Source organism: Gavia stellata, chromosome 11 (assembly GCF_030936135.1).
Source record: "Gavia stellata isolate bGavSte3 chromosome 11, bGavSte3.hap2, whole genome shotgun sequence".
In the NCBI taxonomy this organism is placed as follows: Eukaryota; Metazoa; Chordata; class Aves; order Gaviiformes; family Gaviidae; genus Gavia; species Gavia stellata.
Window position 1 is genome coordinate 13,004,325 of NC_082604.1, and position 27,927 is coordinate 13,032,251.

Sequence of the window (27,927 nt, forward strand, 5' to 3'; positions counted from 1 at the left end):
TGTCACCACAGAGCTGGGTCAAATGCTTCCTTAGAAAGTCAACCAAAAGGTGGTATCAAGCTACTAATAAGAAAATATCTTTGTACACAATCAAGTTCATCATAACCCACCCCCCAACAATCATTTTATGTTTCTTAGAAATGCCTAGGGAAGTACATGTGCCTTTTACCCCTCCTCGATGATTAACATACCAAAATTTTAAAAATCAGAAGGGAGGCGAGTTTCTCAGTAGAAAACCCATCACAGGATAAAAACTCCCCATCTCTAGTACATGGCAGGATTCAAGCAGCTGGGCCACCCAAAGGAGGTCACAGAAGGGACACAAATGCTGCAGCTGGAGTACAGCTGTCATAGGGATGAAGGTTCATTATGGTGTGGTAGTAATCTAGCAGCAGGGGGGTAACTGAAGTACCGTATAGCTTTATATATATACCATCACAAATGTCAGTTATGGTTTTTACTGTCCTGTTCATGTCAAGATTATAAATATGAATTAAAACATTTTAATTCTTCTATAATTAAAATGCCAATTTCTACCAGTGCAGGGAGCGTTTCATTGCTTGTAGCCAGGTATCCATAGCAGGTTTGTATTCCTCAGAGTCCTTCTGGGGCTCAAAAACTGCTTCTATTCGCCTTAGCTTCTTTAGTTGTTCTTTGCCAGTCCAAAATCCTATAAACAGAAAGTGCACTCTCAAGCTCAACTGCAAATATGTTATTTTTGAGTTGTTTTAATTTATTTCCAAGAGATCCAAAGCAGAAACACAGTAAGAAATCATGACAGCTTTTCTTTACTCAACCAACAACTTTCTCAGAGGGAAGCGTATTTTTAACATTGTGAAACTCCTTTCCAATAGCATCCACTTGTTTGGAATTCTGACAGCAGCACATCTGCTTAACTGGGACAGTTTCCAAGGAACAGCTCTGGTACACTAAAGTTCCCTTAGGTTTCATCCACACTGTGCTTTTGGCTGCAGGTCCCTCTCAACAAAGAAGGGCCACAGAAATCAAGACTTAGCACTAGTTGCTTTCCGACCATCTTAAAAATTGCATAAATGGCAGAAAAAAGCTGGTGTTAAATATTCAGATTAATTTATGCTATTGAATCATTCTTCTCTATCAAGGGTTGAAGCCTTCTTATAGTTTTAATTGCTGAATAAATCTTATCTGAGCATATAGTTTTTAATCTTACAGTTGTGTTATTTACATATCAAAGCAATTAATATCCACCTACAAAATACACTTCCATTAAGCAAAATCATTGAGAGTTTGTAGTTTTAAGTCTGGTTAATTATATACAACAATTCTGTGCGAATAGAGCTGGATTTTTTTCCCCTGTTAATAATTTATTTTGTACTTCCATTGTGTTTATTTCTGTCGGTTCACAGATGACAGGACACAGCTTCAGTAAGAATGACACGGCTGCACGTAAGCACAACAGCTTCCTTGTCATGTCATCCATCCCCACTGAGCACCAGGCAGTGCGAATATGGGAAAGGAGGCTGGGTGTCCGGGTCAAGAAAGAGGGAGGCAGCAAAGAGTGGGTTTACCTCTTTCTTCTCCAGAAGAAAATGAATCTTACAAACATACATGCAGATACTTTTCTCATTAAACTCACTGTCACTATTCATTTATGTAAAACTAAACAAGCATACAACTGCTCAGCAAATTGGGACATTGTGTAGAAATACAAATAAGGTCCTTGATTTGGTTTATGTATGATGTTATTGTCTGTTTCTTTGGTCCATCAAATACAAGTACATAGGTACAAAACAATATACAGAGAAACATAAACACTACTTACCTTGGATTCCCACAAAAATGGCTAAAGTAATCCTTTGGGAAGTTTTTACAATTATTTGAAGTTATGCCCTGTTTTTTTTTATTTTTTTTCTTGCTGTATTTACAAACATGCATTATGAAGGGAAAACCAAAACCCCTTTAAAGGTATACATACCTGAAGCAAGGCCTGCTAGAAAAGCTGCACCAAGACTAGACATGTCTGCATTTGCCGGTTTTTCTATTTTCTTATTAATTAAATCTGAAGTCATCTGCATGACAAAACTATTATTACTGACACCTCCATCAGCTCTACAGGGAGAAGGGAAGAAGTTAAAAAAGATGCATTTAGTTCAAATGCTTATTGCCAACATTTCAGAAAACAACTTCTGGGCGTTCACACTTATGCATAAACCTTCCTGTCACTCATTCACAAATACATTTCCATTTTATGGGCAAATTTAGAGGCCAGCACAAAGTGCCTAGGAAGAAAAAAAAAAAACCAGAATGCCTATGAACTGGGGGAGGAGTGGTAGGCAGGCAAGGACACAGGAGAGACACACTATCAAAAGCTTTGAAAGCTCTGTCTTCTAAAACTATATATCAACCTGGTTGAAACGTTAGGGTTTATAACAGAACCTTTACATAGTTATCACCACAACATGACAATAGTCAAACCCACTACATTAAACAAACCCTTTCAACTTTTCTCAGATCTGGAAAAGTACTTTTTTCGTTACTACCAAATCTTTGTACTAGTTAGCTAAAATGCCTTCGCAGTTGCTTCTTTTTATGAGGAAGATGAGAATGAGGCTTCCATATATCTATTTTCTAATTGCATCATGTTGGAGACCCTTTTAATGGAGGAAAAACGAGAACTTATCAATGCACATCTTTAATCATCTGAGAGTGACTGCTAGTGGTGCAAAGTAATCCCCCTTGCAAACAAAAAATAACTATAACCAAAACTGATCTTTGAATTGTCAGATTGGTTTGTTATACTGTTGGACTCCAATACCAGCCAGGTATGGAGTGTGGTGCACTAAAGACATCTACTGTTTATTACTATAGAAAGCGTTGGGTAATAAAACTTATCAGTTGCTTAGAAATCTTCAATTCAAATATGCCATCTGAAACCTTCTATACTACATGATGCCTCAGAAAACCTTTGCATAAATGTTTTGGCTTTTTCTGAAGTAAAATCAGGAGACATTGCCCGATTGGTGATGTTACAAGGTTTTGCTTGTTTGTACATACAGTTAAGCAGGGTTACCACCTCTACACTATGGCATAAAAAGCTTTAACTGGCAAAGTCACTTTCTTAATGCCAGTGACATGCATCTTCCTTCTTCTGAAAAAATAAGACATCCATTTGATTGAAGTTACAAGGGGAAAAAAGAAAGAAAATTTCCAAATACTCAGTTCTACATTTAGCTAAGTTTTGCTGCCAGATACTTTAAAGACTCAGTCTGTACAGTACATCTTCTAGCTCAAAGTTCCTACATGCCATTTGACTGGGGATGTGCTATTTCACAAAACAAGTAAATAGGTGATATTCCAGGACTCCAGGGACCACCAGGATCATCCTTGTAAAGGCTGCCGCAGACTGCTACAACCTAAGACATTAGAACCAAAACTGAGGGTTCCTTCTCTGTGCTTTCCTTGATGGTGTTGAGATAAGCAAAGAGAAGTAATAGGAACGTAGAGGACTACTGAAAACGATGACTTTGTAGGAGCTTGTAGGAACCAGAGACAGCGAAAAAACGAGGGATACAGGACAATAGCTAAAAAGGGAATGAACGTATTTATGGGATAAAAACAACAACGAAAAAATCAAAGGTAATGGATAGGTACTAAAAGATGTGTGGACAAAAGGAGGGGGGAGCAGTTTACAACCATACTGAAAAACCCATTAAGTGTATCTCACTATCTTCTAATGCTTGATCCACAAGCTGAATTGCTACTGATCGTAGTTAACTGTTACAGTCACTATATGAAACAGCAATTTTATATTAATGAATAAACAGAACATGATCACACAATTTAAAGTTTACATTACCATGTAAATGGGATCAGAATTCTAATGCTCCCTAGGCAGTACTTCCACACTTCCCATTTTTCAGTCTGCAGTCTTAATATGACTTATCAAATTTCGGACACAATTTTTTATGTAAAAAAGCTTCCTAAGGAATCAAAAATTCCAATACATTTCATCTTTCCCTCTTCATTAAAACCCCAAGCCTAGCTGTTCCTTCATCTTTTGCCTACTCTGTCCCAGTACGTGATGGAAGACAAACTTCTACCTTTGTACTTTCACTTTTCTTCCACTACTCAAAAGTCTGATTTCTCAACTGTCTCCATGCCTGCCAGTCTACTTCTTCCTTTGCATGGCTATCAGGGAAAAAGCCACACAAGGGACAGGAATGCTCTCCTCTCTGCTCTTGACCGTGGTATCACGGTGACCCCTGGCTGCCAGAAGGAGAAATTTTGGAGAGCTTTCTCAGCGTGAGAGGGCTTGAGGCTCTAAAGACAACTGGTGTGTCCAAACGAAGTACACACTGAAACGTGCATCGTAGTTTTCCAAGCAACACATGATTCAGCTAAATTTTTCCATGATGTTGTGAAAAGTATATTCTAGGGATCATGGTTACATCACTAAATTTGATTTGGTTCTTCAAAGACTGAAGCAAAACAAATGTCTTAACAATTGAATTGTAAAAATATTCTTCCTCTCTCCCTCACAAAGATCCAGTTTTAACTGACGTCTTCAAAAAATATTCAGTCTGAAACATACTCAGCACAAAAAATTTCAGTATGAAAGAATGGTAATAAAGGGTAGAAAAACCTCTGTAGAAGGCATTGCTATATGCACTCTAGTGCGACCTGAAAACATGAATTTGTGCTTTTTTAAAAAAAAATATTAGAGCAATTCATTACTCACCTACTGACAATCACCAATGCCAATGGTTTAATTAATAACTGACCATTCCACGGGTAGTCTCTACTGCCACTTTTAAAGCTACAATAACATTTATCTTGGTAGTCACCTATTTCTTAGCAGCAGAATTTTTACAGTAAGGTAAAATGCATAATAAGTTCACACCTATTTAAATCAAACTCCCATATATCAAAATTACATGGAACTTACCGAATAGTTTGAAGAGGAATGCGTACCTTCTTCACAATGGTATCATAAAGCTGTTTGTTTCTTTAAAAAAATATTTAGCTGAATTAAGCATTATATATTCCGTAAAGTGTTTCCAGTATCTACATAGTCAGAAAATAAAATACAAGGCAAAAATTGCCTCAGTTGTGTCAGAACTGCTGCAATAGCTAACAAGCTTCCAAAATGCATAAATAATAAAAAAAAAAAAGACTGAAACTGGTCTTTTTTATGCATCATTACAAAGGCACAAGTATGGCTAAATCACGGCCCATTCTACAGCAAGTCACTGTAGAAGGTACATTTATTCCCATCTGAAACTGATGATAGGTTTCTACAGACAAGATGCAATTGTTGATGTAACAAGTGGTTTAGAGCGAAGAAAGTAGGCTGAGAGAGTGTTCTGGGTGTTGGTCTCTTCTCCCAAGTGACCAGTGACAGGACTAGAGGAAATGGCCTCAAGTTGCGACAGGGGAGGTTCAGGCTGGATATTAGGAAAAAGTTCTTTACTGAGAGAGTAGTGAAACATTGGAATAGGCTGCCCAGGGAGGTGGTAGAGTCACCCTCCCTGGAGATATTCAAGGAGCGTGTGGATGTGGCATTGTGGGATGTAGCTTGATGGACATGGTGCTGTGTGGTGTTGGGTGGGTTGTGGCTTGTTGTTGTTGTGTGGTGGGGTTTTGGTTTTTTTTTTTTTTTTTGTTTGTTTGTTTGTTTGTTGTGGGTTTTTTTTTTTTTTTTTTTTTCCCCTCCAGGTTGGACTTGATGATCTTACAGGTCTTTTCCAACCGTAGTGATTCTGTGATTCTGTGATTAATCAGAGTTTATCCAGCTGTTCTTTAAAGAGAACCTCTGAAGGCTGTAAGTTTGACTTGTTCTGAAACCAATTCATTTAATGGGAGAAAATCTAAACACAAAGCATCTCTACCCTTTTTTAGTTAGGTATTTGAATGAGAGGAGATTCTCAACATCCCTGGTTTCAAGAGACCCATGCTTCAGTTCAGGAATTACCAGATCTCACGTTTCTCTTACAGTGCAGAAAAAAATGCATTTGGAACAGTTGCAGCAATTCAGAACACGCTACTGTCCTCCAGACATCCTTTTTGCCTCTTTGCAGGAGGTTATTATGCCCAAAGCAGAGCTGGTGACTAGATGGAAGGAATCATACCGGTGTTCCCCAATTAGCCACAGTGCAGCGTGAGCCAGGCTCAAACCATATTCAACTTCAGTTCAAGCCATGCTGGGTGGGTTTGCAAGGCAGAACCAATCTGTTCCACAGTGAGCTACTGATGTGGTATCATCAGTGACTAGCAGTAGTATCTTTAACCTTGACAGTTAGATCTGGAAGTTGTTGTCCATTCACATCTTTAAAGATGTTTAAGATGCCTATTACCGTGTTTTATAAAACACCGAAAATTCAAACTTTAGCCAAAGAGCTAATATAAAACTTCCAGCTTCAGGGATACTTTAAATACAGTTGGAGTGGGCTACAGCTTCTGACAAAACAATGTCAGGACACTAAAGACAAACTTTAAACAGAAAACATTTTCAGAACGTGGAGAAAACTGTATCATTTAAGAACTCCTATATGGTTACTTAGTAACAAAAACTGAGCTAATAAATATGCACGAGTTTATTTGTAAAGTGTTACAGGAAAAAAAGGGAAGCAGATAAAACTTTTCAATGTAACAGTAACAGATTACTACAATTTGTATTTTACAAACTGCAGAAGTCCATGTATCCATTTTACTGCTGATCAAAATAAAAGCAAACATAAGAAAACATAAGCAAGATAATTAAGTAAGCAGTACCTGAAAGCTACAGATTCCAATATAGCTCGTACAAGATGGTTTCTGGTAGTGGAAGGTTTCAGCCCCATGAAAGAGGCACATAAATATGGGTCATTCACAGAAACCTGCAGAAAAGATTTCACCATGAGTTCAGTGAGTTGTATTTGTAGGCTTTTCAGAAAGGAGTCAAATAGTAAGAAAAAAAAATAACTTACGACAGTTACAGGCAGCATAGTGAAAGAAGAAAATTGAAGACAGTATGTAAGAGGTTTATAGTGTTATTTTAGCTAACTCAGTGAACAGTTTAAATAGCTTCTTTCAACGGGAAAAAGGTTTAAGTGACTTCTCCCAAATCTGACATACTAAATAAAACTAATCTGTATGACTTCTCTTTAAAATACATACAGTGTACACTTTAAGTGTCTGGGGCAGGGCACACTGATACGGCTATTCTCTAGTAAGACCTCACAGACCCACTTTTTTTTTTTTTTTAACACTCCTGAACTGCTGAAAGAAAGCTGCACTGGCTTTTAAAAGTAACACTGAAAAGGATGGTAATACTTTTTATTAGTTTATACTACAGCCTGTTTTCAGTGACACTGATAAACAGAGTCCAGCTAAAATTCTAATGATCACTAAGTTGTCTTCTTTTTGCAGGAGAACTGGAGGATCAACTGATGAATCTCCTCTCCAGGCCTCCAATGAACTTTATCACAAAATTGTAGTTTGCTGGTCCATACCTGGTTTGTGACAATGTTAAATCTTATTTTCACTGTAGACAGTCATTTTTGAAGTGAAACAATCCTTTCTAGTTGTATTGTGCTAAATATTAATTATGACAACACTTACCAGAAGTTTGAATTTCATGCTTATAAAATACATACACACATATTTATAAAGTAAAATAAGAAAATGCTAACATATGTTAAAAAACCCCCAAAAAACATATGGACACTTATATACAACAAAAAGAAAAACTGGCATTTTGCTGAAGTTCCTAAACAGAAGAAACTTCTGCATTAAAGAAAATATTCTTTTTCTTTCCATATACAAATACCCTTCCCATTCTAAGAATGGAACCACATGTCCAGCCCAGTAGCATAATAAGAGTCCATGGCTTCCAAGTTTAGATTTTCATATACAAAATAAAAAACTAAAAAGCATAGACTCATATTCTACATAAGGGCGAGTATCTTGAAAGAATCAATCATTAAAAAAAGAAAAAAGTAGCAGTTAATAGATATGCATACACCCCAGTGAAGAGTCCTAAGTTTCTGCTGTTACTACTAACCACAGCAAATTAACTCTGGAAACCCCTGTTTCTAGCAGAGTAAGTAAGAGGAAAAATGATTAAAGCACATATTCACTCAATTTCAAATACACATTCACAATGACGCTCCTCTCAGTGCACTGCGTCATAGCAGTAGAATTCAGTAAGAAAGAAACTTGTTCTTATTGCCTTAATATGGACAAGTAGAGAAACATTTTACTCAGTGTAGGAAATGAACATATGGGCTTCATAAGAACCTTCCCCAACCGCTATCATTTTGAGGTCTAAGAAACGTTACCATCAATTTGTATTAGCATCTAGCCGGTGAAGCTAAGCAGACATATTATAGTCCCAGAAGTGTTCAATTCTGTTCATGTCCCTTTTCATACCATTTAATCCACTTAGTTTCTAAATTGATACAGATTCTGTTACTGTGAGTCTACTATCTAAGCACGTTCCACTGAAATAAGCAGGGCTTTTAAAAGGGAAAAAATTCACATTGGTGGATACTATTAGTGGTAACTAGACGTCACAGTTAAAGAGAAATCCATTCAGTTTTTTTAAGTACAGCTTCTAAATTTGGACTGAGAGTATTAGAATTGGGGAAAAAGAGATTGAATCAATGTTTACCAAGAAGCTAGCTGGGGTTCCTTCTGGAGACAGTGTAAAGAAAGCAAGGGGGAGACAAACCCGCAAAGTAAAACAAAACCCAACCAAACAAAAAAGAGGTTTTACCAACATCTCTAGAACTTGAATATTAGTAGAATTAAAGGTTCAAAAAAGATTCAGACTAACGTTTGTCTACCTCAGGGTTCCTGTCTGCAAATATTGAAATTTGGCATGGCTCAACATTTGCTTATTCACAGCACAATTACTCACAGTAAATGCTAAATGGAAGCATCTCAGCATAATCAAGCTTTATACCCCTAAAAATAAATATAATTATTAGGTTGGCTGTTTGAGAGAAGGTAGCTGGGCTACCTGCAGAAGAAATGAAATTTTTCTTTGCCTTGTTCCGTTAACATACAGGACTTACACAAAGGTAAGGTTAAACATGTTAAGTTTCTGTAGAAAAAACCACTAGTCCTGGGAATGATCAAACAGAGTATGGTAGACCAATAAAGACCAAAATAAAATACAGTTTTGGACCCCCACACAGATGAGCTGTCAAAAACATTCCGTGTAGCTCTAAAATATATGTATGTATTCCAACTAACAAATTACTATCTAAGAATTCTAAGAGAAAAGTGAAGGTGGTGATTTTTGAGCAAAAAAAAGAAAACATTCATCTTAATGGCTTTTCTTTATTTGGGTAACACAGTAACTTTTGAACACCTGACAGGTTCACAGAATCACAGAATCACTAAGGTTGGAAAAGACCTCTAAGATCATCAAGTCCAACCATCAACCAACAAACATGCCCATTAAACCATGTCCCACAATGCCTCGTCTACACGTTCCTTAAACGTGTGGAGGGTGACTCCACCACCTCCCTGGGCAGTTTATTCCAGTGTCTCACCACTCTCTCAGTAAAGAAATTTTTCCTAATATCGAGTCTAAACCTCCCCTGGTGCAACTTGAGGCCATTTCCTCTTGTCCTGTCAGGTTCAAACATCAGCTGTCTATACAACAAACAACCAGCTGATGGCAGACATTACTCAAGTCCCACAGCACAGCAACAGCTTTCCCTTCATCCTGCCTTGTCCATCCAGCCTATACAGTTTATAATACTAATATTCCAAATGAGACCTTGGAGACCAGGGCCACACTATGAAGTTTCTCCTGGACAGTGACACTGATTAGAAAAACAAAGTTTTGTGGAGACATAGATATTTTGTTGTTGACAAACCCACAATGCAGAAACAGCTCTGCTGCTGAAAGCATGCTTTTAGTCAAATTATCTCATATTGCTTAGGAAAGTGGCATTATTAGATGAAAAAGTTTGGGGGTCTGCACAGTCCCTAAGCTAGCAATGGCTACATTAACAAAACCTGTTTATTCTCATTCTCTCTGAAGGTTTCTCTAAGAGCTCTAACTTGCAGCTCCGTCGTATTTTGTGATGACAAATTACAAACTATTATTACCAACTGTCAAACACATACCGGAAGCAATGGCTTTGTAGCTGAATAGGCAGTATGTCAGTTCCCCAGTTGTCACAATTTGTCACAGAATCATTAAGGATGGAAAAGACCTTTAAGATCATCAAGTCCAACCATCGACCCAACACCACCACACCCACTAAACCATGTCCCAGTGCTATGACTACATGTCATTTAATGTAATGTATTAATCGGAATTCCCATCAATTCCAATCTAGACTACTGTGCTAGGCTGAACTGCAGTATCAATATCACCCTTGTTGCTGCTGCCTCTGCACAGGGACAGTAATTCACATGTGTAACGAAACTCAAGAGGGATCATGAATCAGAGATGGAAAGGACAGACATGAGGATACTAGCATAACGTCTCTAGCATAAATGGAAAGCAAGTAGAAAGAACCCAGAGCTTGTGACCCAGAGGGGATCAAGTAATTGCACGAAGTTCCTCAAATAGAGAGGAAGGTAAAAGCAAGCTACTGGGAAATGGAGAGGACTAAAGTGGAGAACAAATGCCAGGAACTCCTTACTATACACACTGTGCTCCGCAACAAGGCACAAACCCTCTTTTAAAGGGAAAAATCTAATTCAGATTAAAATCTGCATATCAAAGTGTCTAAATATTACTATCTTTGCTTTTCATAATACCAGGACTTGCAATCTTGCTCATATTTAAGTACGTTTAAGTATTCTGATGAATTGCAACCTACACCTTGAAAAAAGGCAGAATAAGAAGAATTATTTTACAATAGGGCTTAGAAGTATTGTCTCAATGAAGGCTTTGCATGAGGCAGAAAAACTATGGGATAGGTTTCTGTCTCTGCAGGCACTGCCTGAGTTACTGTGGGCAAGTCACAGAATCATAGAATCATTTAGGTTGGAAAAGACCTTTAAGATCATCAAGTCCAGCCATAAACCTAACACTGCTAAGTCCACCACTAAACCATATCCCTAATCGAGGAATTTAGTTTATCTGTCCCCCAGGGTCACCATCTGCAAAATGAAAGTAATTTTCCTATTTCGTAGGGTTTTTCTAACAGGGGGGGTGGGGGGGTACAGTGGGGTAGGGGTGGTGTTTAAGCATTCTCATATGACAATGATCTTCATATGTTGTGGTGAGGGACAGAGAATAAGAACCTGAGTAGTACAGAATAAATACTGTGATAAGATGAAAATTACTACATTTAAACACGTAAAAGTTAAAATTTTATCTGGGTTATTAAAAATACATTCTCAATTATATTAACAATAATAATTTTACCTGAAAACCTGGAACAAAACAAACGCCTTGAGAATCAACAATACTCCGTGCCATTTTTTCTGTTTCATCTACGTTGGTGAAAAGATCTGTAAAGATGCATAAGTCATATGCTTTTATTATTTACTTCAATTTCTTCATATATTATTAAGAGACAAAAATCTACAGTTAAACTATTTCCTTTTGTAATATTCTCGAATTACATACTCCAGGGGAAACGATCCCTTCTCTTGTATTTCATGTCCGTCAGTCACATTAAAAAAACCCATCCTATTCAGATGAAGGCTAAATTCTAAAGGATCCTCTCACATCTGTTGTGCTATAGCCTTTTAATCTTCACATCCTGTAAGAGGTCATTAGCTTTCCAAACAGACATAAATGGGAATTGAGAATGCTAACAATGGCACCCTAAGTATGCCAAAACCCTAGATTTGCAAAACATAAAAACTGGTTTTTCCCCCCAAAGATATTGCTATTGTCAGCCCAAGCACCAAATTACTACAGAGATAGTCCTTAATACCCAACATATTTTATCAGCACCCTTAATATCTTTAGAAGTGACTGACACATGAATATAAATAAGGTAGGTCCTAATATCACCTCTTTGATAGATATTACTTTTATTCTTTGTCTAGCCAGATGTCTCCTTTCACAACTCTACAGACATCCCTCTTTAGCTTGTTCTTTACCCACATACAGTTCTTGTACTAACACCCATCTTCTGTAGTTTTAACTAATAATGTCCTTATGTGGCCACATAACATGTTTTTACAGAAGACTAGAGGTCTCCTGTAAATGAGAGCTATTGCTTTTTCTTGTCTAAAAAATATTTTTTCCTATCAAAGATTAATTAGGTTAATCTAGCTCAATTTATCTTTGAAAAACCCATCTTGGTAACTTACCAGGAGTTTCAATTTACCTTTGTAACCTTCATAAATTTGTTTGAAAGCTTTGGAGTCTACTGTGCCCAGACTAATAAGCCTAAATCACATCTTTTCCTTCTTGTATTTGCTATTACTGAACTATGTATAGTACCTCTATGTCAGGACAGAAAATGAAAAAATTAAGTAAGATTGACTTCACCTTGAAATTCCACATACTATTTTTTCAAAATTCTTAGAAGTGATCTGATTCTGCTAAAAGCAGCCCATTAAACTAAGTCTGTCTTGCTGCAGAAATTCCTATTTCCAAACCTTTACCACTATTATACGTCTCATCTTCATTCATGTTGAGCCTCACCACCCTTACTGAGGCCATTAACTTACCTTGTGTTTTGGCCCAATTCCTTCTGTAGAAGAAATTTACCCTTCTCTTTACTTGTAAAGCTGATAAAAGTTTCTGAATTCTGCTTCTCTGCAATCATATTTCCAGAAAATAAACGTCTTACTAGAGAGTTTATAGCAGCATGCCTATTTTTTTATCTCCCTCTAAAACTTCCCCAATTTTCACCTGTGGTAACAACTGTAGGTCATGTCCATTTCACTACCGGCTAGCTAAAAATCCTTTACACTATTGCTCTGCATATACCAATAATATCAATTTTAAGTATGGATAAGTTTTATATAGATAAGTATCCATTTTAAGTATGGAATTTGAAGCAGCAAGCTTATGTACGTACCACCGATACTTGTATCTGCACCACTGACCTGTGTATTGAATTGAGTAATTTCCTCAAAAGACTAGTGGCTGTTATTCTCTAGGCTCAGTCAAATGATGAATGATGAAAACCTGAGGACCAATCTGAGTCTTACTTAATCCTTGAGGGTATGTACATGAGCATGTATATGCACATCTACACCAGAAGTTGACAGCTTCAAGAAATGTGGAATTTTGTGGTGAGCTACTTTTCAGGAAAACCTTTCCCAGATAACCTAAAGTTTGAGACACTAATTCCTTTTTTGCACCTTAGTAAAGCTGTACTAAATTTCTAAGTAAACCAAGTAAATACTTTATTAGAACACTCAGAAAAGTTGTCCTACAAACAATCAGTAGTTTTGAACATCAACTACTATAGAGCTAATATTTTTCTTAGTCTTTTATTAATCTGGAATGCAAATCTTTTCATTACATAATAGTCACAGCCAAAAGGTGCAATACTTCTATGTGAAGCAACATACACAACACCATTACCTGTAAAAATAAAGTTCTTCATGTTATTTTCATATAACTCAAACCTGTTCTTAATTCTGAGATGTGCAGCTAGAGATCTCTCAAAAGCATTACAGCAACTGTTTATGGAATATGGCATTAACAATCATGCTACCTAGACTTAATCGGTAGTCGATTTCTGTGCTTCTCCTCAATGAAAATTCAAGTCCAAATACTCTAAAACAGCACACATCTCACTTTAGACAGGTCTCCTTTACACCATTTCTATTCAAGTCTGGATACCAGGTTAAAAAAAAACAAAAGAAGGCATCAAGAAATTTGTCATGCTCAAGAGAAAGCAAGCGAGGAGTAAAATGTTTCAGGAAAATAAAAGTGTCCATAGGTAGGAGGGTCTGAGAGGCAGGGTCTGATGAGGAGATGATTGTACAAACCAAACTCCCTGCAGTAAACATGCAGCAGAGAACCTACTAATGAGACTGTGTATTTTCCACTGTCCAAAACATGTAGGCTAGTTTCTTCAATTATGGATAATAAAACCAAGCCCAGTTACATAACTAAAACCCCATAAAACAGTTTCTTAAGTAGTAATATATTTTACCCTCTATAAAATTAAAGAACTACTTACTTATATCCTGAGCCCATTTTATGGCAGTGCCAATGTCTGACATACAGCCTTCAGTTAAGTAAACAACTTCTTCCCCAATCTTCCAACCAATCAGTGGATACAGACCTTAATTATTTTCCATGAAACAAAACAAAACACCTAGTTAAATTAAATGTTTCCAAAAAAACATATACAATCATTCCCCACAGTAAACCCAACTAAAAAAAAAAAGTTGTTTTTATTCAATTCCTTTGCAGAATTCAAGCTAAAAAAATTGCTACTGATAGAGGTTAAATGTATTGTTTAAAAAATCAGTAATGGAATTACAAGACACTCGAACAACAGTTTGTTAAACCAAAGTTAACCTAAAAAAAACCCCAATTCACTATAAAATTACAAAACCAACCCTCTTTAAGCTAAAGAGAAGAGCTATCTGTACTTTCTTTTTTTAAAAATTATAAGAGATTGTATATACTTAAAAATTTATCAGTGTTTTCCTATTCATTTTCAATCTAATTTTCCCCACTGGTTTCTAAAAAGTCAGAATTTACTTCCCCAAAACATAAAACATGAAGGCTGGGCTTTCAGATGGGAAGCACAAATACTAGAACAGACATATACACAAAAAGAAAAAAAAAAAGGCAACACAAACTTAGAACACAGATCTTGTTATAGAAGAGGATGAAAATGATAAACTTTTTTCTTCCTTTTTCAATACGTAATGCTTCCTCATATTGAAAGCAAAAAAAGAAAACAAGTTTTACAGTTTGCCCATCCTTGTCCCCAACAAAGGCTACTGTCAGTGAACTAGAGCATTTTACCTGTATGTTTGCCTAATACAAACAACAAAAGAAACATCCAAAATCATCATCAAAATATTTGGTGATATACTTTGCCTATAAATACAAAAGATTAGCATTTCTATGGTTTACGTGATGGGATTTGCAGGATGTTACGTCTTCTACCAAATAGTTTTGGCTTTGCAGTGACTCAAAAAAAAAAATTCAATGACTTAGAAAATTTTTTTTTTTCCTTATCTCTCAGAAGGCAGGCAGAAATACATAGGGCAAACACTGTTAGCTTATTGGAAAACACAGTACAGCATCTTTCAAAGAGCTGTCTGCTTGAAGACACTATTAGATTAGAAATAAACAGCCAATAATGAGGATAAACCTGACAATTTGTTCTCCCCTTTGCCCTGCCACCGATATGTTGAAACCTTAACAAAGAGAGACATACTACTTAAAACTGTCAGTGTGAGCACAAAAACCTTCTTGTTTGGTATCTGTATTAGTAAGGACATAGCACAAAAGTCCTGCAGAATATTGCTTTTAATGGTAAAGCAAAAAGACTTTGTTACTTAGCTGAACAGTAGATATTCTTCAGCACTGCAGCTGGACAAACGGTTTTTCAGGTCACTCGGTAAGAACCTAAGCATTCAGTGGCCACTGCAATAAAAACTTCACCCAACCCAAGTACCATAACTGTTGGAGTGAAGAGAGTACCCAGACATTATGGGACCCTGCTCAGGACTCAGAGATCATGGGTAATGTAACAAAGGTAAATGAGTCTGAATAACTATAGGGCCAAAAAAGCATCAGAAGGAACTAGGCATTCTTTCTACTTTCTCAAGGTACCTTTGCTGATATATAAGTGTCTCTCAGAGAATCATCTCCAGTTTGCTTGCTTGTGTCCAAAAGAGTGGCATGGTAGTACTAGAGCAATTGCAGAAACTTGTTAGTGCTGGAGGCACTCTGGTGCTTACAAGGGAAAACAATCAGCAGTACCTATTTAAAGTTTCTATTTGTCTCTTGAAAGGAAAAGGTGATATACGTATCTCCAGATCCTTGGTGCAGGTCTCCCTTACAATCTTTATTTTCTACCAAAGGTGAAGCTGCAATACACCAAGACCAAACAATTCATCGAGCCAAAAGTCCTAGAGAAGGACAGCTAACTAGGGACAAAGTAGTCCATCAGGTGAACTTCCTAAACATTCTCACACCAGAATCTCTAGTAGTGTATGATAATCTCTCTAGGGAACAGATCAACACGACACTTTGCATGACCACAGTTACTAAGAACTATTAGACTGCCAGGGAGGTAGATTTAAAATCTATACAATATGTTTCCATCACTGAATTGTGAGAAGTGCTGTTCTCGAAGGAACTATTTTTTTTTTTTTAAAACTGTCATATATAGCAACTAAATGTAGATCAGAAACTAGAACAGCAGCTAATGAATAGGTTGCACAAGGATGCTGTAGGGATTTATTCTGCAGTCTTAAATACGTATGTCAACTTTAAAGATTGAACACATTACATTTCACGCCCAGGGCACTAAGGAAGCTAGGTACCTCACTTGTCCTACTAACCATACCACACAACAGCCAAAGAACATAGGGAAAATAATTTTAACATAAATAACAGTCTAAAGACATAGAATTTTCACAGCACTCCCTTAAAGATTTCAACTCTTACAGATCACAATAGCCATGTATTTTCTTAAAAGAAAACAAAATGGAAAAACCTTACAGCATGTTTTTGCTATTACATTTCCACAGACTACATACATCTGATTTCCTAAGTAAAAGTATCGTCATAATGACATCATTAATTAGCCTAAAAAGCATTTGCGTTCATAGGGAATTTAATGTCCGTGCTATTCAGTTCTGACACATTCTCCTGTATTTGCCAAGGTCCTTCCAGACTTCAGCTGGTAAAAGTCTCCTTCACACACTGCTGTCCTCCTCCACAGCCCCACCCCTCCCATTTTAAATTTAGGCTTCCTGAAATTAGTAACTGTTAAAAATATGACAGACAGAGCGAGACTGGGCAGAAAAATGTACTTCAGTATCGTCTGTTGCTCTCTTGACAAATAGCCATCTATGACAAAGTAAGAAGCTTGACAGACCACAAATGTTCAGAACAACGTTTTAAACACTAGAAACACATTGGGGAGCCCATTTCTAGTATTTTAAACAAAAACTAATAATTGCTAATCCTGCATTATCTCACTGCAGGTACTTCAAAACATAAGGGCTCAAGAGGAGGAACTTACAGCGATTCACTGGAACATTTTGATGTGAGGAGCCAGAGGACCAATCCCCTTTTTCTCCATTCCTGTACTGTATAATACTGCTATCGAGAAGAACAGGTGAAGGAAAAAAAAAAAAAGGAGGGATGCAGGTAGCAGACATAATTATTAGTGATGTTACTTAAATTCTCTTCTTGAGAAGCATATTTCAGGATAACCAAGATCTAAATTTCTAATTAAAAACTTCCACAGTCTTCTGTTCTGAAAACACTTTCAAGCTGTTTTTCTACAGCTGAAGACAGAAGGAAAAGCATAGCCCTGTTTTATCCCTTTTTGTACCCTCATCATTAACAGCTGTCAAGTAACGTGAAATACTCTAAAACTAAAATTTCACTAGCTTACCTCTCCGTGATGCAAAGAGCTGCTCTCCAGTATTCACGTTCCAGAAACCACCTGTTCCCATGGTCAGTTTAACATCTCCAGGGTGAAAGCAGCATTCTCCAAACATGGCTGACTGCTGGTCAGCTACCTGCCGTACCAACGAAACCAATACAAGTTAGCTACCAACTACCAGCCTACAGTACTGCTGGATTTTAAAACACCAAGGCAAACCCTTCAGAGTTCTGAATACAAGTAACCATTCAGAAAGGAATTGAGCATTAAGAGAGGACTCATATACTAAGTATTTGCAGGCGTTCCAACAGTCATATTTATCACTAGAATCAAATTACACTAGGTTTGGACACAACGTGAATGTCTGTAGTATTGCTTGCACCACTGAAAAATACATTATGGAAACAAAAGAAATATTTTATGTTTCAGTATTTGACAAGGATAAACAGGGCATTTGCAATGCCAGGGAGCAGAAGCTTGGCTTGAACTCCTCTTCCCCCAAATAAAAAGTTGAAGTTTTGAGGTTTCACCTTCCTTTTCCCTGCTACCCCTCCCTGTACCAAATTATTCCATGCTCAATTTTTCAACAATGATGATGGTTATTAATTTTATTTACTTATGCTTGTGCCTTGGTGAAACAGTAAATTTACAGATAAATTGAGTCTACAATTCTTTAAAAATAGCACGAGAAATTCTTGTTAGATAGATGACATTTTTTCCATTTAACTCTATTCAAGCAGATTTTTCTACAAGTCATCACTTTACAGAAATAATGGGTTTTTCTTATCCAAATCCTAACTACTGAGGCAAGAACATATTATTCTCCATTTATTTTTAGTGGAAAAAAAGAAATAAAAGATATCGCAAGTGGATCTATTAACAAATACTCTTACGTTTGGGTAGAATCTTACTGAAGCCAAGCCAGGATGGGCCCCATTGCACAACTTTGTATAGAACAACTGATTTTAAGCCGGAGAGGTTGCCAGAACTTAAAGCAGAACCCAGCTCTGTTAAGTCCTATATTCAGTGCTTAATCATTTGGTCACCTAACTTTAATGGACCTCAACCTCTAGAAATCCCTTCTTGTTCCTCTCTCCTCCTTTCCCCCAAGGTTGTCAACTCAGTTTTTGGAGAAAAAAAAAAAAATCAACAACCAATTCTACTGTAGTTAAGTCATGGAGAAGGAATAGAGAATACTTACTAAACAAGCAAGTATCAAATCAAAGCTAGATAAAAAGAATATAGGTACTAACACAGGGATTTAACTAAGAAAACATTTTCACTCACCACTGCCATTATTGGAATAGGTACCCCAAATATATCAGAGTCAGCTGATCCGAAGTTGAAGCTTAAAACAAACGTTATGGAGAAACATCACAACACTAAATTAACCTTTCTGTTAAAATGAAATCTAGATATATAAGGCCTGGGTTTGCCTCACATATGAAAGGCAATACTACCGAGTTATTTTAAAGAAAGCATTAAAACTATCACTTTAAGAAATACTGATAGTAAAAATAAAGCTTTGAGCTTTGAATGTAGTGTTACAAAAAGTAGATCTGCATATAAAAATAATTTAGGGTTTTTTGGTGTATCTATGTATTACTTTGCCTGTGCAGATTATGTAGTATTTTTCTAAAGGTAATTAATTTAACAGCTATCATATTCTTTTAAATATGCCTTCACAGTTACCTTGTGTCTTTCACTGGAGGATAAATAGACATTGGAATGGAAAGTAAATTACACAAAGTGGGGTTCCAACATTTCTGAAATAATACGGAAAAAGTAGAAATGTCAGCAACTCTCTCAGAAGCACAATAAATAGCAACAACATTTTTTCAGAACAGCACATACCATAAAGGGTTCAAAAATGCCTGTAGCACTGGCATTGGAGTAATCTGTAGCATACACAGAACCTATCATAAAAAAAAGAACAAAGTAAAATTTTAGATATCCAAATATTTATGAGTAATTTTAAACATAGTTTTTCTTTAAACGTCTTGGTGGCCCCCATGAAATGTGAACTAAGTGTCTATAGGCAAAGTCATAATGATACAATGAGCACACAAACTTTAACTGCCGCTCATTATAACGTGTATATATTGATTACCTTATTTTGCCCTCGTGAAACTGGCTAGAAGGGAGCTTTTTGACATGTATAACACTGACTGCATCACTGTCTACATTAATCTATCCAATTGCTCAGGCATTAGCCCTCAGGACAAAAACCTGTAATTCTTCCACACTTGGAACAACTCTTTGTTCTTTTTCTTTCACAAGTACTTTTCTTCAAATCAAGGCCAATTAGTTCTGGTAGTCCTTTCTGCATCTTAAATGCTTAAAAAGGTTGATTACACTGAATAATTATTTCCCTTTCTGACTACCCTTCCAGGGAGGCCCAAAGAACAATTAATTCAGAAGTTTGGGTTTTTTTAACCAGTAAATATATTACAATATTCATCAATTATAAAAAAAGCACAGTAGTATTTGAATTCTAGGAGATATCAATGACAGTTATGAACATCATTACTTAGATTCCAGTATGTTTTATTAATATTTAAGAGAAACTGTAACATTCACCTTTAGTCAATCTATACAATAACCACGTGTCAACTGTTCCAAAGCAGCAGTTATTTTTTTTGGCAGCTTCTTCAGCCTGGGAACAGATATACATACAGAAAATCTATTTAGAACTGGGTACAATAAAGAGAAATATATTTCCTGATTCCTTTTATCATTTTCTTCGTGGCTAATGATAATGTCCCCAAAAAATAAGTCTCTGATTCCCAGTATTTCTTCTAAAAAAGGGCAAGTCAGCTATACAAGTAATGCTATTCTACAGTTCATGCTCCTAGAAGAGTTTCTTACGGTTGCTGCTAAGGAAAAAAAGCAATTAATCTTCTACTGCAGTGGCATCAGAGGCTTAAGAAGGGGAACTTTATAGTCACAATTATAACAGTGGTGAAGGAGTGGTGAATAACGAAAACAAAGTCCTGCATACTGCACTTAAATAAAAACTTAACAGAAATAGAGGAAATAAGTGTATTTCAAAACATGTTCTTGAGAACAATTAAGACAGAGCCATCTGGTTTATGGTGTCTGTAAAGAGTTCAAAATGTTATTTTCCTTGGGATTTTTTTCCTCTTTAAAATGGGAAATTCAGGTTTCATCTAATTTCTGCTGACACTGTGTGCAACTATCAAATTCAGAAAAAGAACACACAAAACTAGTTCATTCAAAACATGACTAAACACATTATGCTCTGTAATTAAGAGCCATGAATTTTTGAGCTTCCTGGTTTGATAATCACGTATTTTAATTATCAGTGCCTGACAAAATGTGGGAGAACGTTCATCTTGCACTGAAAACTCAGCAGCTGCATAACATTCAATTCTATAATCCTCCAAGTTCACACCTCGCATTTTCAACAGATCCAACCAAAACATGCCAGTAAAAAATTACACTTGACCTTCTCAACAGTTAGTTTTGTGACAGAAAATACCAGACAAAACTCAAAAGATTTCAGGGTTTCTTTACACAGAGTGGAAAATCAATAACCCTTTTCTTCAAAAATAACTTGAAAATTAAGAGAGAAAATAAGATGACTGAAGTTATAAATACAATAGGAAGAAACAAGGAAAATGGTAAGGATTAGTGCAAAGAATACAGCAACCAATAGCTCAGTGCTCATTAGTCTATTAGATTATTCCAGCACAACTTATTTTACATGTAGTTTCCAATTTACACTACAACAAAATGCAAAATCAATTGCGGTGTTTGATTGTTCAGTACGATACTATTTGTGAAACTATAAACACTGGAATAATGCAGAGCGAAAGATAAGAGTGCCCGTTGAAAAGAAATACCATTATCATGCAAAACTAGAGTGCAAACAACTTTAAAACAAAGTACAGTTACTAATTGTATAATTACATGCAGTGAAATAACTTGATTTGATTATGTTTCTTATGCATGAAGAAAACTTTTTACTACTACACATTTCTAGATTCAGAGGAAAAAGTTGTATAAACATGAGCAGATATTTAGGCAGACAGGCTTTGAACATCAACACAGATAAAAGTCTTTCATTTTGGTTCTTCTGAGGAAAAGAACAAGCAAGACAAAACGGAAGAGGTTACAACCAACCTAAGTCACTAGCCATTATTATGACTTAAGAAAGCTATTATTTTTCCCTTTCCAGCTTACCTCATGTATGTTTTTAAAAACCCATGACAACTTCATAGAAGTTTGTTGTGTTGAAAAAGTAAGAAAACTTGGTGCCAAATATCGATCATTCCCAGTCAAGAAATGAAGCACTGTAAAAATAACATGGATTACCTGTTCCAAAAGAAAACAGTTACTTAATTTTTAATCTCTCCCTTTAAAGGTTTCTGATCAATTATCTTCAAAGGATGGTAACACAGATGAAAGCTGCTGACATGAGATTAGATTCAGAAAGCTAAAATTCTGAAAGAGAATCCTTGCACAGGATTTCAAAAGAGAGCCTTCCCACAACAAATACCACAGGAAAAGAGCAGCTGCACTAAGCAAGTCTGTTTTACGGACTTCTGCTGGCACACTGATAGAGACTGCTCTGCATTACAAAGACAGGTCACCTATAAGGGCATAATGCATGATGTGGTTGACAGCTTAAGTACTGTTACTCCAGTGAAAGTTCTCCTTCAGTAGACAGACTCAATCATGTTTTAATAGATTAACCAAAATTTAAACATTAATCAAGTTTTCATTCACAAAAGAAATCGGTGGCAAACTCAAGAATTTAAGTTATTGTGAGTGTGCTGGTTAGTTTCCACTTACAGGAAAAGTAACTTCAGTTTTTCCACTTAAAGCAAATCTTTCTCTTTGAAAGGTATAAAGCAAAAGCCATGAGCAGCATAAAACGTACCTTCTACAGATAATCTGAGCAAAGAGTACGTTAAAAAACCCAACAAACAAACAAACAACCCAAAACACTGCCAACCAAGAACTACCTACATCCAAAAATTATGCCATAGCAGTGTTAACATGCAACATTTTCATACAACAAAGAGACTAAAAAGTAACAAAATGCATGCTACACCTACAGATATCTTCTCCCATAAGTAATTACCTCCAGGCTATCAGTACTGCATTTTTTCTTGGTATCTTCCATGCTAACCTTGCTCAGTTAAGTGTTTTTTGGCCACAGCACGTCACATTAACATGTTAACAGGACACATGCAGTATTTCATATATTGCCCTTACTCTTCATAAAAATGAAACAGTTCTAATATGTCCAAGCAGCATCTAGCTTAGCACAGTTTTACCTTCAGCAGAAGGGACTTATTCCAGGAATTCACAAGTTCTGCACTTCTTAAGTCTTGCCAACTTATGAAATTATGAAAAGGTTTCCCTGTCCTCCTGAAAAACAGTATTTGAACATTCCCGTGTAAAACTACAGAACATACACTTCCCAAAAAATTCAACATCATTCACCATTTCCAATCAGGACACTTAACACTAGGTCAATTCCTAAAATAAGTGCCTATCCTCCTGGTGGATTTGTGTAATAGGCACACGGACATTTTGAGTGTAAGACTTCTCACCAGAATTAAAAAATGTGTATGTATTCATCTCTCCCAAAGTACTAAGAACAAAACAGAAAGGACATACACTTAAAAATCATTCTGAACTGCTGTAGGGTGCGGCTGTGCAAACACAAGAGAACATGAGCGACTGACATTTGTTAATTTCAGGTTGTGACTTGACTGAGTTCAACATTTCTACACTCTGCTTCCATCCAGCATGAATACAAATGAATGCAAATTCATTTTAAACATCACACAATATACATACTTGTGCCATGTAATGAAAGTTGCTCTCTGCGTTGAGATGCCAAGACCAGCAATTTGCCTCATGTGAAGTCCCGCAGCTAAAAACAAAAACAAACCACACAAAAAAGCACATTTATTTGAAGAAACAAACAAAAATACAACTTTTTCAATGTAACTATAAAACCTATGGAACAGTTAGGAAATTAATAATTAAAGAAATATAAATCTCTACAGACTGCCCAACTAAGTGGCTATAATAGTGAAATACTAGAGAACTCTGAATCAGACAACTGATTCCAAACCAGGTGAATAAACCTATGTATTTTACAAAAGCAGTTGTGGCACACTGACCCTTTCCACCTTCTGAAAGGCCTGTTGATACTTTACTTGAACAATCCCAGAGACAGGCAGGCAGGTTACATATGCCTAGATGATCAATTAAAACGTGCATTTCACATGCATGAATGTGAATGAAAGCACAAACAGAAGAAGTACCTTAGTACCTTTACAAACTTATGGAAAGAAATTCCACATGAAACAAAACTACTTTGATTCTGTAAGCAGTAAAGAGATTAACGTTAATGTGCCATGATTTTTTACATCACTTTGATAATGACATATCTCAAATATTCCTTAAGCAATCTTTCAAATATCAGAACAAATTTGCTTAACCCACGTATCAGTGAATGCAACAGGTATCCTTCAGAAGTATAAAAATGCACCTTTGGGTATACACCAATTTTGCTGCTAAACCTTACCTTCAAATAACTGTTAGAGAACATTTTTTCTGATATATGTAACTGTAGATAATTAAATACATCCACAACTACTTTCAAAGCAGCTCTGGTCAGCTTCCCAAGTACCTCCATGAATACTTCCAGAAGCAAAATTATGTGGAAAAAAATATACATTAAGAAACCCCACTTGAATGACAGACTACCTACTTCGTCCAAAGTACTGTTACTCTGAAGGGCTCTCAATTCCACGATTTGAACAAATCACAGGTTAAGTACATCCTGCTCAAACATGTTCTTATGTTAACTTCCATGTGCAAACTTACTCATTTGTGTAAGCATATACTGCAGACTCTACAACTGACAGCCTCTGAGTGACAATTACAGAAGGGGTTTCATAGAGAAAGGGCATGTCTTGCTCTGCTGACCTCTACGTGTGCTTCTGCACCTTCTCTTATACTGGTCCTTGCATTCATGCAGGCAGTGGTATCAAAGCCCTCAATCAGCTGAAAATTGAAATCAGTGCTTTCGCAAGGCTACCTGCACCAACTGCCTGCACAAGTGCTGCTGGTAGCGGGAGCGTAAGGGAGGAGGACCTGGGAGTGGGTGGCTTGAGAACAGCAGCATTTCTGTTTCAGTAGCAGCTGGGTCTAAACTGAAGGCAAAGCCATACGGGTACTACCGCAGCTCACCACGGATTAGTGGCATGTGTTACTCCTCCCCATCTCCACAACCTGCGTGCTCCCACCACTTTCCCTGCATCAACTATCATGCTCTCTAGACCCCTATGTGAGTAGAGCTAACTTCCATTAAAGAAAAAAACACAAGACAAACATGGATATTTTTCAGCTAAGCTGTCTCCTGGAAGGGTTGAACTAGTACCAGAGGGAGAGAGAGCAGTGGGACCATGCAGCCAAAAGCAGTTTCCACCTTTAGGTAGTACTGAACTGCATCAGCTCATCCACCTGCGCATGGAATCACACTTTAGCTCCACAAGCCCTGTAAACTGAGGTGCTCCTATGCCTTCTTTCTGCTTCCAGACAGTTGTTCCTGCCCCTGGTACCACACCCTCTCTTGCCCTGGCACAAATATTGGTGAAGCTCTGCTGGCATAAACAACCACACAGTGATTCGACTCAGTAAACTGCTCTGGACTTGAAATAACCCTGTAAAAAGGAGGGTGGAACTGCTTCTTTTGACAGCAGTGTGGGCTTATGCTCGCTTACATTACACAACCACTTAAAAATGACTTGCTGACAGTGCACACAGCTTGGCCACAACAAAAGCTTCCCCTTTCCCCCCTAGCTGAAAATTCTTGCTTCCTGATCTGCCCCACAGAATGGGAGCAGAGGAAGCTAGCAAGGTCTTTAGGTGTTGAGGTGGCATTGCTATTCTTGTGACAGAACAGTTGTGGCTGCTGAGAAAACAGACCAAGAGCCCAAAATAATCAGCTGTAGCTTTCATCTGGTAATGGTTACATTCCCTGGCCCCTAGGCTGCCTTCCAAAGGAAGAGACAAGAGCAGTTTTGCCTTAAGCCAGGCCTGGAGGTGGAGCAACACTTGGAGACCAAACTGCAAGAGGGGCTAAACAGGAGGAACTTCAGGCACTGAAAGAGAGTATGATGCACAGACATGTGACAAGGAGGCTGGAGCACTGTGAGAAAGCGAGCTGGGGTGCAGCTGACAGGTCCACGACATCAGTGTAGCACAGAAGGTGAACCATGCTGGATCGCAGAATGCTGGAGCTGGTATAATGGGAAAGCTGTGGGAGTTGTAGAGAGTAAGTGCACAGTTTAGAGCAACATCCAGAAAAGGGGGAAAAAAACCATCAGAAGTTTGGCAGAAAAGGGAGTTGTGTGTGTTTAGTGCGTGGAGTACTAGGAAATTTTAGGCTAAAGTACAAATAGAAAAGAACAATAATACAGAACTGTTTGTAGTTTGAATGGGAAAAGCGGGAATATCAGGTTGTAATCGAGCAAGTGCAACTATGCAGCCTCATGCTTTCATTCTCTCATACACTCACATTCGCACACACAAAGCGGCAGTAGAATAATGGGGAATCGGAAGAGGAAACAAGCCTACTCTCTGCTCATACGCAGAGGCATCTGGAGGAAGACAAGCACTGGGGAAGGATTCATATACAAAACGCTGGAGCAACAAGGTGCTGTCACTAACATGTAAATCAAGTCTGCACACTGTTTCTGATTCTACTTCAACCCTAATCTGGCCCCGCTAAAAGAAAAAAAGTAACTGGAGGGCCCCATTTTACATAATGACTGAGTAGGCCTTAAAGCATGTTGTAGACATGTGCTCAGTAATGAATTTTCAGTGCTTTTCAGAAATAAACAAAAATAAACATATTATCTCATTAACTAACTTCATTAATTTTAATGAATAATTAATTATCAAACTTTATAAGCCATTACCTTGTACAGCCTCTTTTATTACACCAACAAACTGAGTCCACAGCACTTCAGGATCTAATTCAACCCAGCCAGGATGAGGATAAAGAGATTCCACCTGTTCATGAAAGACACACAGCATTGTTACGATCCCTACTTCACAGAAACCAGGATTCTTCTAAAAGTTCGTGCAAATACATTTGGGTTTGCTTTTCTTTGTTCTTAATTTTCTGAATCTACTGCAAGAGGAGAACCAACAGCGTTCGTCACGTTTAAAACACGGTTGAACATGGGTGTGCGATCTCCAGAAGACCTTCTCAGTTCAGAGGGAATAAAGAAGCCCAGACCCCCAGGAACTGTGGAGCCCGTCAAGCCCTTTCGGGGCTCCAAACTGGAAACGAGGTTTCTCAGAGAGCCTTTTGGCACCGCTGCTGAACTCGGACGGTGATGCCTCTGAGCAGCTCACCAGCAGTGCGGCACAGCAGGCCAGGGAGGACCCGCCAGTGGGGCTTCCAGCGAACGGGAGGGTCAGCTCCACCGAGAACATCCCCTTCCATCTCTGAAAATCCACCTGATTTCTTACACTTCCCCTCGCTGCGATCTTTTTATTGCAACAGCTAACAATAAAAAAGTTAATTCTGGAGATTATCTTGATCCCCAAATCACGAGCAACGCAAACTACAAGCAGCCTGAAATTCATATTCCAAAGTTAACACTTTTACTCAGTGCTGTTACATAATGGGACGTGTGTAAATGCAAGTCCTACACAAGTCTCAGCTATGCCCTACTAACAAAAGGTGTTTTGTTTGAAGAGGCGTTAGCCGGTAAGCGACTGAAGCCAAGGTAGCAGGGAAACGCAGGCGGGAGCAAACGCTGAGAGGTTAACGGGGCGACTGCAATGGTGGTATCCCCGCGGGGCTCCCAGCCGGGCTGCGGCTTTCGTTTCACCCAGGCTGCTCTGAGGGCCCTCGGGAATCCCCCCCCGAGCCGGCTCGGGGGATGCCCGGGCAGTGAGACAAGCCAAGCCGGGTGAGCGCCTGGGAACGCTTCCCACGCCGAGTCCCGGCCCGCGTCCCGCCTGGGCAACCCGCCGCCTCCCGGGACCCCGCACGGATGAGGCACCCGGGGACCCGCGGGTCAAACCCGCCCGGCACTCGGGGGACAGCGGGCACCTTCGGCCCCGCCCGCAGGCGCCCGCCTCCGGCGACGGCTCGCGAGGCAAACGCCGCCTCAGGCTGCCCTCGCCCGCCGAGCCCCTCCGCTCTCGCCCGGGGAAGGGCAGCCCGCGCCGCTCGGCCCGGCGGCCAGGTGAGGGCGCCGCCCGCCGCTCCCCCCCGCCGCCGCAGATTCACCTTCCTGCAGCTGGAGCCTCTGACCGCGGCCGCCCGGTCATAGACGTGGCACTTCACCACCGTGCTGCCCACGTCCACCCCCACCACGTACCGCGCGGGGGCGGCGCCGCCGCTCTCCTGCTGCCCGCACGGCAT

The 27,927-nt window shown here is 38.3% G+C and overlaps 1 protein-coding gene across 1 annotated transcript; it reads right to left on the reverse strand.

The window, feature by feature from the left end:
* GK5 (glycerol kinase 5) lies at nucleotides 1–27,927 on the reverse strand. Its single transcript, XM_059822720.1, has 16 exons — nucleotides 27,793–27,927; nucleotides 26,465–26,558; nucleotides 23,328–23,403; nucleotides 22,799–22,892; nucleotides 21,699–21,830; nucleotides 20,073–20,148; nucleotides 19,347–19,408; nucleotides 19,185–19,258; nucleotides 18,780–18,840; nucleotides 17,502–17,628; nucleotides 14,088–14,192; nucleotides 11,357–11,442; nucleotides 6,751–6,854; nucleotides 4,925–4,984; nucleotides 1,955–2,088; nucleotides 1–670 (listed from the first exon to the last, which is right to left on the reverse strand). Exons 1-16 carry the CDS (start codon nucleotides 27,925–27,927, stop codon nucleotides 534–536), a joined length of 1,557 nt encoding a protein of 518 aa, XP_059678703.1. The 3' UTR covers nucleotides 1–533.